The sequence below is a fragment of the Xenopus laevis genome, chromosome 9_10L, assembly GCF_017654675.1.
Source record: "Xenopus laevis strain J_2021 chromosome 9_10L, Xenopus_laevis_v10.1, whole genome shotgun sequence".
Taxonomy (NCBI): Eukaryota; Metazoa; Chordata; class Amphibia; order Anura; family Pipidae; genus Xenopus; species Xenopus laevis.
In genome coordinates, this window is record NC_054387.1 from 118,332,763 (window position 1) to 118,346,845 (window position 14,083).

Consider the following 14,083-nt stretch of genomic DNA (forward strand, 5'->3'; position numbering starts at 1 on the left):
CCCTTGCCGTTCTGCTAAATGGGCGTGCACGCTGGTGGAACTGTGCAATCCCCAGCAGTGTTCAAAACGTGCGTGTGACGTTGCGGGTTGTGATTGGGCGTACGGCAGGTCACATCAAATCGTAGGCCTATGGCATTGTAGGCATTGCTCTATATAAAAGGAGGGTGAGGGGTCGGAAGTAGGTCTTTATGTGGCGAGTTGTGTGCGAGGTAAGAGGCTGTGCGGTTCGTGTAAAGGTGCCACGAGGGTGTATTTTTTTTTTCCAAGGTTGTCCCATTACGTTGGCTGCTCGGTGTAAAGTTCTCTGGGTTTTGCTTTGTCTCGGCCTGTGTTTTTTTAATTTTAGAAGACACTTCTGTATATAGAATTGTAGATTGTAAGAACTGCGCCTTAGTAGCAACTTGTGCAAGTATTTATCTAATCCTATATCTCCGTTTAAGCGCTTGTGGGGGGAATGTGACTATAATACCTACAATTCTTCTAATACACAAAAGCCATGAATATCTTGTAAATTATATCCTTATAAATGGTGAGTTCTGATGTCATCAGTTATAAAGGGTGAGTTCTGATGTCATTTCTGTCACATGACTCACTGAAATTTGTGTATTATAATAAATAAAGTACCTCCATTGCAAAATATGAGGATATCCGAAGTTACCTAGGAGTTCCATGATCTGTATAAAAACACTCGGCCTTCTGGCTCATGTGTTTTTTTTTTTTTTGTTTTTTTTTATGGTCATGGAACTCCTGACTTATAATATCCTTATATTTTACAATAGGGGATACTTTATTCACTTTATAATCAATGTTTAGTGTCACATGACTTGCTGAATTTGAATAATGTACCTCCTTTTGTGTAATGTCACCTTCTAAAGCAGCTCTATTGGGGGGGGGGGGTCGCTGACCCTGTGAACAGTTCTAAATGATTCATTAGTAGATACGTTTGTTCCTGCTGAGCAGAATCAGAGTTTCATTAAAGGCAGCTGTTGGAATCAATACAATAGTTGCTAATACTGCAGAATCGATATTATTGCTAATACTCCACTGATGACGCTGAAAATTGTATCCAATAATGTAGCAAATTGTAACCGTTCATCTGCACATGAATTACTGAGCTGCCAGACACCAGAGACACTAACTTTAAACTTAGATTTTGGGGAAAAACAGTAACAAAATGAAAAGTAATTGAAAAAAGTTATTTCTGGGGAACAATCTGAAAACAATTGACCTGAAAAAGTGTTTGGAAGGTGAACAATCCCTTTAATTGTATTCCAACTGTCTGTCTAGCAAAAATAAACAGTAGGTGGTGCTGTTGATTCAAATTTCAATTAACGGTATAAAAATGAAAATCTTTCTCCCATAACTTAGAATTGGCACAGTCTGCAGATACTTTCAGATGTAAATTAACCCTTTTAGTGCTTTGGTTTATGGTATAAATCTCCATAGTGCCAGGTACATAGGTTTTTTTTTTTGTCAGTCTTGGTCTGCTGATGTTTCTATGCATCTGTGTGTTGATATTTTAAAGGGTCCAACCACCACTCGTTGGGTTAAATGACTACTAAATATAAAGTCTGTTGGTTTTGATCAAGTGTGACTACCTGGCTTGTTGGACATTATAGGAAGGAATCTGATGGACCAACTTTTGTTATTGATTTGCTGTATTGCATTTTTATGCAGCATATCCACGGGGTGAACTACCTCTGAATTAACATTAAATGAAATTTAATCAGGCCTCTCTTGTAAGCAGGAAACTATACCTGTGATACTATACCCCATTTAGGGTAAGTCAGTAGTCCCATTTAAGACCATAGAACGTGTTCCTCAAATTATTAAGCCGGATCTTGGGTCACAAAGGCACTATCCACATTTAATATAGGTCCCAAGACTATAAGTGTGAGAAACCGTTCCTCTTAAAAGGGTTGGTTATGGAATGGCCAATTCTAAGCAACTTTTAATTTGGTCTTCATTGTTTAAATAATTTTTTTTAGATTTTTAATTCGCCTTTTTCTTCTGACTCTTTCCAGCTTTCAAATTCCATCTGAAAACAAATGCTCTGTAAGGCTACACATGTATTATTATTGCTCCTTCTTTGAGGCCACTGGGAGCAACATCCAAGGGGTTGGGGCACATGTTGCTTGTGGACCACTGATTGGGCATCACTAATCTAAATTATATGTAAGAGACGTACCTGCAGCCTTGTCTCTTTACATGGTCATGCAGCTTCTACGTGACACTTAAATAGTTCCCTATCGACCGTGTACTCTCCATGGAAAGTGCGTTTGAGCTATTTTAATCTGCACAGTTGAAGTCTTCCAACTCGTTGTATTGTGTGTGGAGAAAAAAAGGCATTGCCGTAATCATTCAGTCACTTATCTGTTGCTTATTAATGCTGAAAGTACCTAATAATCCTAATAAGGATTCATCCATTCTATATTACAGATGAGGCGCCATGCTCCCCTGATGGATGGAAAAACCAACATGGAGCATCACAATATACTTTCAGGTGGGTGTGATTTTTAAGTCACCCCTTGTTTATTTGTCAGTGATGTACCCTAAATTCTGACACCTCACATGAAACTTTCTTCATTCCATTGTTTGGGCTTAGGCACTGAGCTAAATGGATCTTCTTAATCACCAACGCTGAAAGTACAGTGCACTTGTAGGATTCCTTCTTATAGGGATTTATCCATTCTATATTACAGATGAGGCACCATGCTCCCTTTATTGCTCTTGGATGGAAAAACCAACATGGAGCATCGCTATATCCGTTCAGGTGTCTGATGGAAAAGACTTTGCAGTGTAGTTTCGGTATGTACCAGTGATGGGTCATTTATCTGCTGTGTAGTTGCCAGTGATGTTCCCTAAATTCTGACACCTCATATGAAACTGTCAAAACAGCTTCTTGATTTTATTTTTTGGGCTGAGGCACAAAGATCAATGGACGCTCTTGTATATCAATGCTTGTAGGTTTTCTTCTAATAGGGATTCATCCATTCTATATTACAGATGAGGCGCCATACTCCCTTTATTGCTCTTGGATGGAAAAACCAACATGTAGCATCACTACATTCTTGCAGGTGGGTGTGACTTTAAGACACCTTGTTTATTTGCCAGTGATGTACCCTAAATTCTGACACCTCATATGAAACTGTCAAAAACAGCTTCTTGATTTTGTCCTTTGGGCTGAGGCAATAAGACAGGCTTCTCGCATTCGTGATTGGGTTCAATATGGTAGGGTCCCTTGTAAACTGCAGACGAGGAAATGAATGCCAGTTAGTGCGCTTTTTTTTTTTTATCGGGTTGCAGCATGCTTTAAACCTCGAAGTGAGAGATTGGATTGCTTTCAGTTGTAGGCTAGAAAAACAGGGAGACCTGTTTATATAAAAAGAACAAAAAAAGTCTGATGGGACACCGTGCATGGTTCATTTAGCCGCTCTGATGACCGGGATATGTGTTGCCCTATGGAACGCTGTCAGTGGAGAGTTTTGCTCGCAAACTACCCTATGAGTACTTTATTAAAGACTGTGTAGCCAATTTTAGATTTCACTCTAGCGGACTGTGGTGATCTCTAACTTCAGTCTTAGATATACCCCCCTAGTCGCTAATGATGCAGGTTATATTTGGTACGAGAGGAAGGGCAAAGAAATCATTCCTCTGGTATTAGGTCTTGAATAATTACATGAGGTCAATATTTCTTTTATTCCAGGTAGGATGAATCCTGCAGAAGAGATGGCTGCTCTGGCAAACAGGTAATGTGGGTGAGGTGCATTGCTCTTGAATTAAACTACGTGTGGATATAGGTTGTCTGCTAATTCTCTGTGATGGCTCTGTATAGCCTTAAATATATCATCTCGTAAATATGGACTCTGTACTGTTGGCTTACCCCAGTGGTCCCCAAACCGTAGCTTGCGCGCAATATATTGCTCACCAACCACATTGATGTTGCTCCCAGTGGCCTCAAAGCAGGAGCTTATTTTTGAATTCCAGGTTTGAAAGCAAGTTTTAACTATATAAAAACCAGATGTCTTGCCAAACAGAGCCTCCTGTAGGCTACCAGTCCATATAGAGGCTACCTAACAGCCCTTATTTGGTACCCCATGAACTTTTTCATGCTTGTGTCGCTCCCCAACTCTTTTTTTTACATTTCAATGTGGCTTACGCGTAAGAAAGGTTGGAATCCCTGGCTTACCCTATTAAACGGGTGATTCACCATTAACTTTTAGTATGTTATAGAATGCCAATTCTAAGCACCTCTTCAATTGGTCTTTATTTAGTTTTTATTGCCTTCTGACTCCGGTTTCCAAATAATTCTAAAAACATGCTCTGTAGGGCTACAAATGTATTGTTGTTACTTGTTTATTACTCCTCTTTCTATTCAGGCCTCTCCTATTCATATTCCAGTCTCTGCAAATCAATGCATGGTTGCTAGGGTAATTTGGAACCTAGCAACCAGATTACCGATACTGCAAACCGGAGAGCTGCTGAATAAAAAGCCAAAAAATTCTAACCTCAAAATAATGACAATCAATTGCAAATTGTCTCAGAATATCACTCTCTACATCATACGAACAGTTAACTCAAAGGTGAACAACCCCTTTAAAATGGCTTCCATGCTGGGTAGATAAACAGCACTTTATTTCCTGTTATTTGGGATTGTCGTGACTTTATTGCTAGAATTAAGTTTTGGGGGTAGTTTAGGGAACGTTATGAGTAAGTTTAGATTATTTTTGTTATGTAAACATTCATTTCTAATGGGCCTCTTGACATTTTTTGTTTTACAGATGACAAGTGACCAGTCCCTTTCTGTCTCCAGTGATGGAAAAGACTTTGCAGTCCTGTTTCTAGTATGTACCAGTGATGGGTCATTTAATTGTTGTGTATTTGCCAGTGATGTTCCCTAAATTCTGACACCTCATATGAAACTGTCAAAACAGCTTCTTGATTATATTTTTTTGGGCTGAGGCACAGAGATCAATGGATGTTCTTGTATATCAATGCTTATAGGATTCCTTCTAATAATTCATCCATTCTATATTACAGATGAGCCGCCATGTTTCTTTGATTGCTCTTGGATGGAAAAACCAACATGGAGCATTCCTATAACTTTTCAGGTTAGTGATTGCTTTGAGCTACTTTTATTATTTTGCCAGTGATGTACCCTAAATTCTGACACCTCATATGAAACTGTCTTGATTCCATTGTTTGGGCTGAGGCACTGAGCTGAAAGTATCTTTTTACTTGTCAGCGCTGAAAGTATAGTGCACTTGTAGGATTCCGTCTAATAGGGATTCATCCATTCTATATTACAGATGAGGCACCATGCTCCCTTTATTGCTCTTGGATGGGAAAAACCAACATGGAGCATCGCTATATCCGTTCAGGTGTCTGATAGAAAAGACTTTGCAGTGTCGTTTCAGTACGTACCAGTGATGGGTCATTTATCTGCTGTGTATTTGCCAGTGATGTTCCCTAAATTCTGACACCACCTATGAAACTGTCCATGAGGCACAGATCAATGGATCTTCTTGCACATCAACATTAGAAGTACAGTGCACTTATAGGATTCATTCTAATGGGGATCCATCCATTCTATATTACAGATGAGATGCCATACTTCCTTTATTGCTTCTTGAATGGAAAAACCAACATGGAGCATCGTTATATCCTTTCAGGTGCGTGTGATTTAAGTCACCCCTTGTTTACTTGCCAATGATGTACCCTAAATTCTGACACCTCATATGAAACTGTCAAAACAGCTTCTTGATTTTATTCTTTGGGCTGAGGCATGAAAGAAAAACAGCTGCTGTTGGTGAACACTTGTAAACTGCAGAATATTTTAACACAATGTCTGTTCTTGTAGGTCTAACCAAGGAGCCCATAGATTGAGAACATGTGGATGTTTTTGACATTTTCTTCAGCAGCATCTGCAGAGTTCTGACCAGTAAGTGTCAAGTACAGATGGTATAACTATCTAATGTCATCTTGCCTAGGATGTACCCTAAATTCTGACACCTCATATGAAACTGTAAACCAGTATTTTGATTTTGTTCTTTTGGGCTGAGGCTTTGCACGGCAGAATAAAGATTGCACTGAGTAAGCAGAGACTGTCAATAGACATCATTTTTTTTATTTTTCAGTGTTGTCCAAAATGGAACATTGTTATCCCTCCTTGATGAGTGCAACGAGTTCCTATGAGCTCTGAATAAAGGAAGAATGTGGTAAGATTGATTTCTATGCCTTGTGTCAGTCATCTTTATTTAGGAAATAAAGTGCCCCCAGTAAACTAAGGCTATTGGTTACTGAGCAGTTCTTTAACCATATTGGAGCACATGACTTTTGTGCTTTTATGACAGCAATGGAATTAATGTTTAATCTCCTGGTGGATTACAGAATACCATAATCCCTGTGAAAGGTAAACTGGATTAGAGTAATACTACTCCATTAAACTCTTTAGGGCAGAAACGCTCAGATTTGGGGAGATTGTCACCCGGCGACAAATCTCCTAATTTCCCTGAACTTCCTTCCCGCCGGTTCCTCGCGAGGCATTTTTGGAAAACTAAGCTCAGAGTGCCATCCGGCCAGCGACTTACATTCTAGCCGGCAGGTTGCAGTTCGGGGAGATTAGTCGCCCCAGAATCTGAGCGTGTGTGTCTGCCCTCAAAGAGCAAAGTTGTATTTGTTTCTAGACCCTGCAGAGTTCAGGCACACTGAATAATTACATTGCAAGCTCTAATGATCAATTTCTGACACCTCTAATAAGTGAGAGCAGCACTTGGTATGGCCACGGAGCTGAGGCACTTGCACGAAGTAAGATTATAAATCTCATTAATATCCCCAAAAACATGCCCGGCACCTTATCTGCACTTGCATAACAAAGTGCTTTGTTTCTTTGTTAAACTGGTTATACTGGCCCTTTAAGGCCCTGATCTATAATCCTTAACTGCATGTGTTTCCTTTTTAGGAGTTTTGATGCTGGAGCAACCCCTTGCTGATCATCTTGCATCCAGATAAATGTATCCTACGCAGATTGTTCTTTTATTGCTGTAGTGTTGGGAACCTGTAGATCTTATCAGCACCATCTAGTCACTGCCTGACCAAGAATATTCTCTGCCTTGCACTACAGAGGTGATTCCCAAACCCACTTTCCTTTTCATATTCAACTGCAGTTTATTATAGGATTAATAAAAGAAAGTTGACCCTCTATTATTAAGCGCAATGTTTTATTTCTCATGTTTTACAAAAGTTTATATATAACAGTGAGCAATTATACACAGCTAGCACGATATGAGCTAATTGCCAAACGCTGGTCGCTTCCTTTGTGTGGGTTAAGCTATTATGGGTTTATTCCCCGTACATGTTGCACCAAGAGTAAAGCTGATCACAAACATCATAGGCTGTTCCAGCTTTTTGATCATATTATACAGACATCTTTTTCACTCTGTATAAAAGTTGTCTGGCTCAGGAAGTTTGTGGAACCAGAAAAGACTTTAGATTCTTAAATAGTTGGCTTTAATAGGCTTTTATACCCTTTAGTACCCATAACCAAGAGCGTAGGTAAGCTGTCGACTTGGCTTTTCCACGCAATGTTAATGGGATTACTGGTCAATTGGTGGGCTGCTAAATGCCTTACTTATGAATATCTGGCCAAAAACCCACTATATTTATCAGGTGAGTGAAAATCCTATCCGGCTACATTGGTTGCAGTCCTTGCCCCAGTGGATCTCTTCCCAGGTGCCAATGAATAAATTGGCACATTATGACCCCGTGGGAGCAAATCTTGTCTACGGTCAATTCCTTTAGGAGCCATGACAATCTGCCAGATATCAAGTTATCGGTGTCACTTCATTTAAAATTATAACTTCATGGAGGCAGTAGTTACAACAACAGTTTATACTGAAGGAGGGAACTGCCTTTTGAGACTGCTGCTGTCTTTGTGCAATCTAAAGAGACTGCCCTCATTGCAAATGAAAGTGTCCTGCCTAGGAATGCACCGAATCCAGTATTCGGTTCGGGATTCAGCCGAACTGAAATTGGGGGAGGGAAATTGCGTGACTTGACGCAAAACAAGGACGTCTAAGATGTTTTTCCTTTCCCACCCCTAATTTGCATATGCAAATTAGACTCAGTATTCGGCTTAATCTTTCATGAACGATTCGGGGGTTTGCTGAATCCAAACTAGTGGATTCGGTGCATCCCTATTCCTGCCGCAATAAAGTAAAAAACAGCACTCGACTAGACAAAGCTCACGTAACGTTAAATAGAAATACTGCTTAGGCATTTATATAGAGAATGAAATATTTGGGGTGTCATACAAGGGAGGAGACTGATGCTGATAAAACTCAACCAGAGATACCTGAAGGGAAAACAAATATATATATTTTTTTTTAAGAGGGCAATATTCTAAATGGGCCAATGTTTGGTATGTATCTAGTAATTCATAGCAACCAATCAGCAGGTAGCATTTACAAACATCTGATTGGATGCTGTGGGTCACTAGATGTGGGCAAAATTACTTTATCAGCCCATTTTGTGATCTTTACAACTTTTCTTTTTTTTTTTTTTAATCATGAATGTTTCAGTATCTGGATTCAGCTTGTGATTAGCCACTAATATTATAAGGTTATTCCTGTCTAAAATGCCCCGTATATGTAGTGATGGGTGGATTGTATTCATTGCTGTCACTACACATGGGACAGGTGCAGGTGGGATTGGCCATTTTCTCCATCTCCTGATGGAGAAAACATAATTTGTGTCAAGGGCCTAAGCTACCACTTACAATGGAGTGCTCCATGCAGCCGTTTGTACCACAATGGTATGATATAAAAAAAAAAAAAGCAATATTAAAAGTGTTAAAGCAAAAAAAAATAAATAAATAAATAAAAAAAAGCTCCACAATATACATTAAAGCCATAAACACACTGGTCGGAATTACAACAGCCCCAGACAAAAGGACATCTAAAGTTTCTTCAATGGAATATTAGAGGGAATGCCCTTTAAAGGAGAACTAAACCCTAAAAATGAATGTGGCTAAAAAGCCATATTTTATATACTGAACTGATTGCACCAGCCTAAAGTTTGAGCTTGTCAATAGCAGCAATGATCCAGGACTTCAAACTTGTCACAGGGGGTCACCATCTTGGAAAGTGTCTGTGACACTCACATGCTCAGTGGGCTCTGAGCAGCTGTTGAGAAGCTAAGCTTAGGGCTCGTCACTAATTATCCAGCAGAAAATGAGGTTGGTCTGTAATATAAGCTGATGCTACAGGGCTGATTATTAAATTCTGATGCTAATTGTACTGGTTTCTGTGCTGCCATGTAGTAATTATGTGTATTAATTACTAATCAGCCTTATATTGTGACATTTCTATTATATATGTACTGTATATTGTGAGTGGGTCCCTAAGCTCAGTAAGTGACAGCAGCACAGAGCATGTGCAGTGAATCAGCAGAAAAGAAGATGGGGAGCTACTGGGGCATCTTTGGAGTCACAGATCTTTACTGGTAAAGGGCTGTGGTTGCCTTGGGCTGGTACAGAAGCACAAAACATAATGTACAACATTTCTAGCTACTTCTTTAGTTAGGCTTTAGTTCTCCTTTAATCACCGAGTTGGTTATCACAAGTGAAATGATTGGCAGGGGCTCTTGTGGTCATATGAAATACATTCATAGTTATTGTGGACATTCCTGTTGTGTCCATCCCTGTATAGTTAAGATCCAGCGGTAGGAAATGTAGGTAAATATACACAGAAGCCTAGCCCTGTATTACATGCACATATTACAAAACACTGGCCTGCCTATAGGACCCATCCGCTTTCCCCTGGGTTGTGTGTAAACTTCCGGAAACCTGTGCGCCGCAGGACTGTAACTGGTTTAGATGTCCTTTTGTTCAACACATCAGATTGCTACCCTCACAGAATGACAAACACAGACATGCACAGACAGATACTCTCCACAAGGAATGGGTCTGTGCTGAAGCGGGGCTCTCGCAGAGAGGAGCCCAATTGGTGGAGGTGCCGACCTCTCTCATCAGTCTCTGTACAGGAATTGTAGGATGGCTCGTCCCCTCTGGCTCCGACGGGTGAGGCAGGATCATGATTTACAGCATCCTGAGCCCTTTACTTCTTTTTTGACGTAGTCGTGAAGTTTGAATTTGGGTTCGTTGGGCAGCTTCATAGACCGGTGCTTCAGTTCTCTGGCGAGAAGAAGAGAATAGAGTCCCAGGGAAACATTAGTTTATTCCGAATGGATTCAAATGTATAACAGGGCTTGTTTTCTTCCAGTAGGGACCTGTGGCCATAGATAATATCGTACAAAATGAATTGTACGATATTCGGTGCAGGTATGGGGAGAAAAGAGCTGACCGATATCAACAGAAAACTTGAATATCAATCGGCTCGTCGATCGGGTGCCTTTGAAGGAACCCAAACATCGGCCATTGTTAGTGCTGAATTCTATTGTTTCTTCCTGTATATCTGACAATTCAGCTCTACACGTGTGTATTGAAACAAACTATCTTTCTTGGAAACATCTTTTCCAAGAAAGATCATAATTGTTACATCTATGGCCACCTTAAGGTGCAACAACACTGTATATAAAGCACTGTATTTACTGCAGCTATCGACCAAGTGGGCCGTAACAATATAATTAGAGAGAATGCTTCTAGCAAGAATATGTTTTTGCTTTGAAACCGAAAGGAACTTCACCATAGAAATGTTGGCAAGTTATGTATTGAGTCCAGACTCACAAGCCCAGGCTGGAGGAAGCATAAGGGGCAATTTCTCACTTGCCGTACTGGAGCCTCGACCTGTAGGGTGCGAGAGAAGCTGATGAACACGTATTTTATATCAAGACTCCGTAACTTACTTTGCAATAGCAATGAACGCCAAGTCCACATTTAACCCGCTTTTGGCACTGGTCTCCATGAAGGGTACTCCATATTCCTGCAAGAGACACCTCAGTCAGCAATACAGACTCATCTCAGTGCCAGATTTGGCAAAGGCTGAATAGGCAGGTTATAAAATATTGTGCAGTGAAGTGAATGTTACTACTCAAGTGGTCCAGGGACCCTTCTTTTATTCCCATTCCTCCAATATCACTGTCAACGAGGAGGTTGGGAGGGGGATACAGGAATTATAACCTGGTTATAAGCACATCTATTGTATATTTACTTGGAATTTGGGTATACCATCTTTAAAGACTCTGATGTCGTGGGAAGCAGATGACGCTAAATATTAACACTTTTCTGTCGCAAGTTTCCCATACTTACTATCCATCCATGACTATATTGGAATTACCTTGGCCAAACGCTCTCCATCCTCTATCTTTACCACGCGTTCATGAGTTGAATCCACCTGTGGACAAAAGCCATAAGTGGTAAGGGCCACTGTGCAGGTCACTTGTCTAACAAGGTCAAAGCTTAAATGCCAAATATTAACTGGGGTCCTCTGCACTGGCCCCCTTTCCAACTCCAGTAACATCCCTTATTCCAATATTAAAAATGCAGAGCTACACAGCAGGGTTGGCTGCTAATAAGGGGACTTGATTTCCAGAACTCTGCTCTTTGGAGATGATCAAGCATGTGTACTTGAAGCTCTTATGATCCGTGCCTCCAGTGCACAAGCTCCAGGTCACAATTACCACCAGAATGTAGAGAACCATAGGTCAAACGGTCAGTCATATCAGTCACCAACCCTGCTGGGCAGCTCTGCATTTTCAAAATCAGTACGAGGGAAATAGGACCTTTCTTCGGGACTTGCTATTTTTACCTTTTGTTCACCTTTAATAATAAGGTTCTGCTAAATGTATTACTGAAGGGTGAGGAAGGGCAAATACAAATGCTGGCTCAGTAGCCCTGTGGAACATATAGAAGTGTTACCGTACAAACCAACAGTCTGATGTGATATATTCAGAGCTTTTCTGAAGAAAGGGGAAATAAAGCAATTTTTATTCAATAGCAATGGTAAAATCATCTAAATGCACTTATTTGCATATTCAATGGGTTACTGTGCAGGAAACATCAGTAGAATATTTGGCATATTTTACATGAATTTGCATGAATTCCACACCTACTCCTCTCCCTTCTCTTGTTCTCCTGTCTTTTCTCTATGGGTTTCTTTGCAGTTCTACTCCCAGATGCTTATCTAAACTTCTTTGTCGCCTTCCTTTCAGTTTTTGTTCATCTTTTCCAGCCTTTATTTGCTCTGCCATACATGCCCAGATTTGCAGTTGTTTCAGACCAGTTTCAACCACACCACCTGACCTGACCTGACCATCTGGGCTTGTATGGGAAGTTGGGGACCCTTCAGAGCTATGATCCTGGTGGATTGAGGATTATCAGTCTTGAAGAAAAATTTCTGGTAAATTGGTAATAGGTTGGTCTTTTTAAATATACAGGAAATGAAGAGGAGACACCTCTAAATCTCCTCTTTATTTCCTTTTGTGCCGATCATTGTGGCCATACACTTTTATGGCTTCTCGTATAGAATCCAGGCTGATCAGGTGGTATAACAAATGGGTTGGCCTGTGTATGGTCACATTATGTTTCCTTTCATTATTATTTCTCACCTTTCTACATCTTCTCTTGGTCTTTACATTTTTTGCCCCTGTGATTTTGTTCTTCCTCAAAGTTCCTTCTTTTCTGTTTACGTTCTCTTGAGCCCACACCTATTTTGTGTTCCACTTTAATCTACAAGGTCTTTTGAGTATGTCTGACCTCCTTTCTTTCCCTAGTTCCACTTTGCTCTCTTCCATCGTCTACTTTTGCTCTCCACGTTATTCTTTTGCTTTTTCTCATTTGAATGTAAAGCCACTTTTGTCCCTAATTGCTTTCCTTCTTTCCCGCTTCTATCCCCTCCATTCTCTGCATGAGTTAGCAGACTGGAAGATTTGCCAGGCAAAGAAAAGAACAACTTCACAGCAGTTTCAAAATATGTAATGTTATGAAAACTATATATATTTAGTAACTCAAAACTGCCAAAAAAGAAAAAAGGCAAATCTAGGGATAATGAGCAGCTTTGTCTGATGGCGCCAGGAGCGCTTTTCAGCCAGATGAGAAGCTCCCAAAATCACTCCCTTCCGCTTCCCGGAGAGGCACAAAAATATCATAAACTCTGTTTTTGGCTCATGAAATATACCATAAAAGTCATCAACCATGGCACGACATAAAACTTGTTATTATACTTCCCTTTAAACACCAGCCATACCTTATTTCCTAGGAGCATAATGACCACGTCTTTCTGTGCGTATTCATGAATCTCTGTTAGCCAGGCCTGAAAAAAAGACACAAACCAAATGTGATGCTTTGTTCCTGCTTCAGGGAACCAGTTTACCCCAAAAGAAAAACAAGGCCAGAGCAATTTGTGTCATTTTGAGGTGGGTTTCTGCAGCAACAATGCACCATGGTCTTTACTGTTCAGATACATCCAAAACCTCATATCTAAAGCTTGGTAACAGGAAAACAGGCTCTATCTAATATATAAAGTCCCAGTATTTTCTTGTATAACAGACACATTCTTAAAAGAGATCTAAAACCCTAAAAATGAATATGACTAAAAATGTCATATTTTATTTACTGAACTTATTGCAGCAGCCTAAAGTTTCAGCTTGTCAATAGCATCAATGACCCAGGACTTCAAACTTGTCACAGGGGGTCACCATCTTGGAAAGTGTCTGTGACACTCACATGCTCAGTGGGCTCTGAGCAGCTGTTGAGAAGCTAAGCTTAGGGCTCGTCACTAATTATCCAGCAGAAAATGAGGTTCCTCTGTAATATAAGCTGATGCTACAGGTTTGCTGATTATTAAATTCTGATGCTAATTGCACTGGTTTCTGTGCTGCCATGTAGTAATTATGTGTATTAATTACTAATCAGCCTTATATTGTGACATTTCTTAGTTGTCCTTTAAAGGGGAGGCAAACCCAAAGATACCATTTTACCTAATGACAGAAAAAATAATCCTAAGCATTTTACCATTAAACATTCATTACACATTTTCACTGGATTTAAAGTTATGCATAAATGTAATTGCTATTGGAAGCAGCGTCTGTCCGGCCATTTGCTATTCCCTCCCCCGGTGGCTCTGAC

At 40.1% G+C, this 14,083-nt stretch overlaps 1 protein-coding gene, 1 long non-coding RNA gene and 5 other non-coding genes across 9 annotated transcripts in view; 6 read left to right on the top strand and 1 right to left on the bottom strand.

Annotated features, from left to right (window-relative positions):
* Window positions 1-126: 126 nt before the first annotated feature.
* On the top strand, window positions 127-7,203 carry LOC108701654. Of its 2 annotated transcripts, XR_001933207.2 has the most exons (12): window positions 127-209; window positions 2,440-2,503; window positions 2,703-2,808; window positions 3,007-3,077; window positions 3,707-3,749; window positions 4,782-4,844; window positions 5,041-5,111; window positions 5,310-5,416; window positions 5,601-5,672; window positions 5,861-5,941; window positions 6,138-6,218; window positions 6,962-7,203. It is a non-coding gene; the product is annotated as an uncharacterized LOC108701654 (long non-coding RNA). The 2 variants fall into 2 exon arrangements; XR_005964153.1 differs by lacking the exon at window positions 127-209 and having other exon boundaries at window positions 2,038-2,503.
* On the top strand, window positions 2,847-2,929 carry LOC121398577. The gene has a single exon (XR_005964397.1). It is a non-coding gene; the product is annotated as a small nucleolar RNA SNORD60 (small nucleolar RNA).
* Window positions 3,109-3,192, top strand: LOC121398580. Its single transcript, XR_005964401.1, has one exon. It is a non-coding gene; the product is annotated as a small nucleolar RNA SNORD60 (small nucleolar RNA).
* On the top strand, window positions 4,883-4,966 carry LOC121398576. Its single transcript, XR_005964396.1, has one exon. It is a non-coding gene; the product is annotated as a small nucleolar RNA SNORD60 (small nucleolar RNA).
* On the top strand, window positions 5,145-5,216 carry LOC121398579. Its single transcript, XR_005964400.1, has one exon. It is a non-coding gene; the product is annotated as a small nucleolar RNA SNORD60 (small nucleolar RNA).
* On the top strand, window positions 5,705-5,787 carry LOC121398578. The gene has a single exon (XR_005964399.1). It is a non-coding gene; the product is annotated as a small nucleolar RNA SNORD60 (small nucleolar RNA).
* A 2,310-nt stretch (window positions 7,204-9,513) lies between the features above and the next one.
* LOC108701655 (ras-related protein Rab-26-like) overlaps window positions 9,514-14,083 on the bottom strand; it is a 157,765-nt gene continuing 153,195 nt past the window's right edge. For both annotated transcript variants that reach the window (XM_018236579.2, XM_018236578.2), the window contains exons 7-10: window positions 13,203-13,268; window positions 11,295-11,351; window positions 10,864-10,940; window positions 9,514-10,192 (exon numbers count right to left, since the gene is read on the bottom strand). In XM_018236579.2, the coding sequence (XP_018092068.1) occupies window positions 10,090-10,192; window positions 10,864-10,940; window positions 11,295-11,351; window positions 13,203-13,268 (303 nt within the window). In that variant the 3' untranslated portion in view covers window positions 9,514-10,089. The remainder of the gene's footprint in view (window positions 10,193-10,863; window positions 10,941-11,294; window positions 11,352-13,202; window positions 13,269-14,083) is intronic.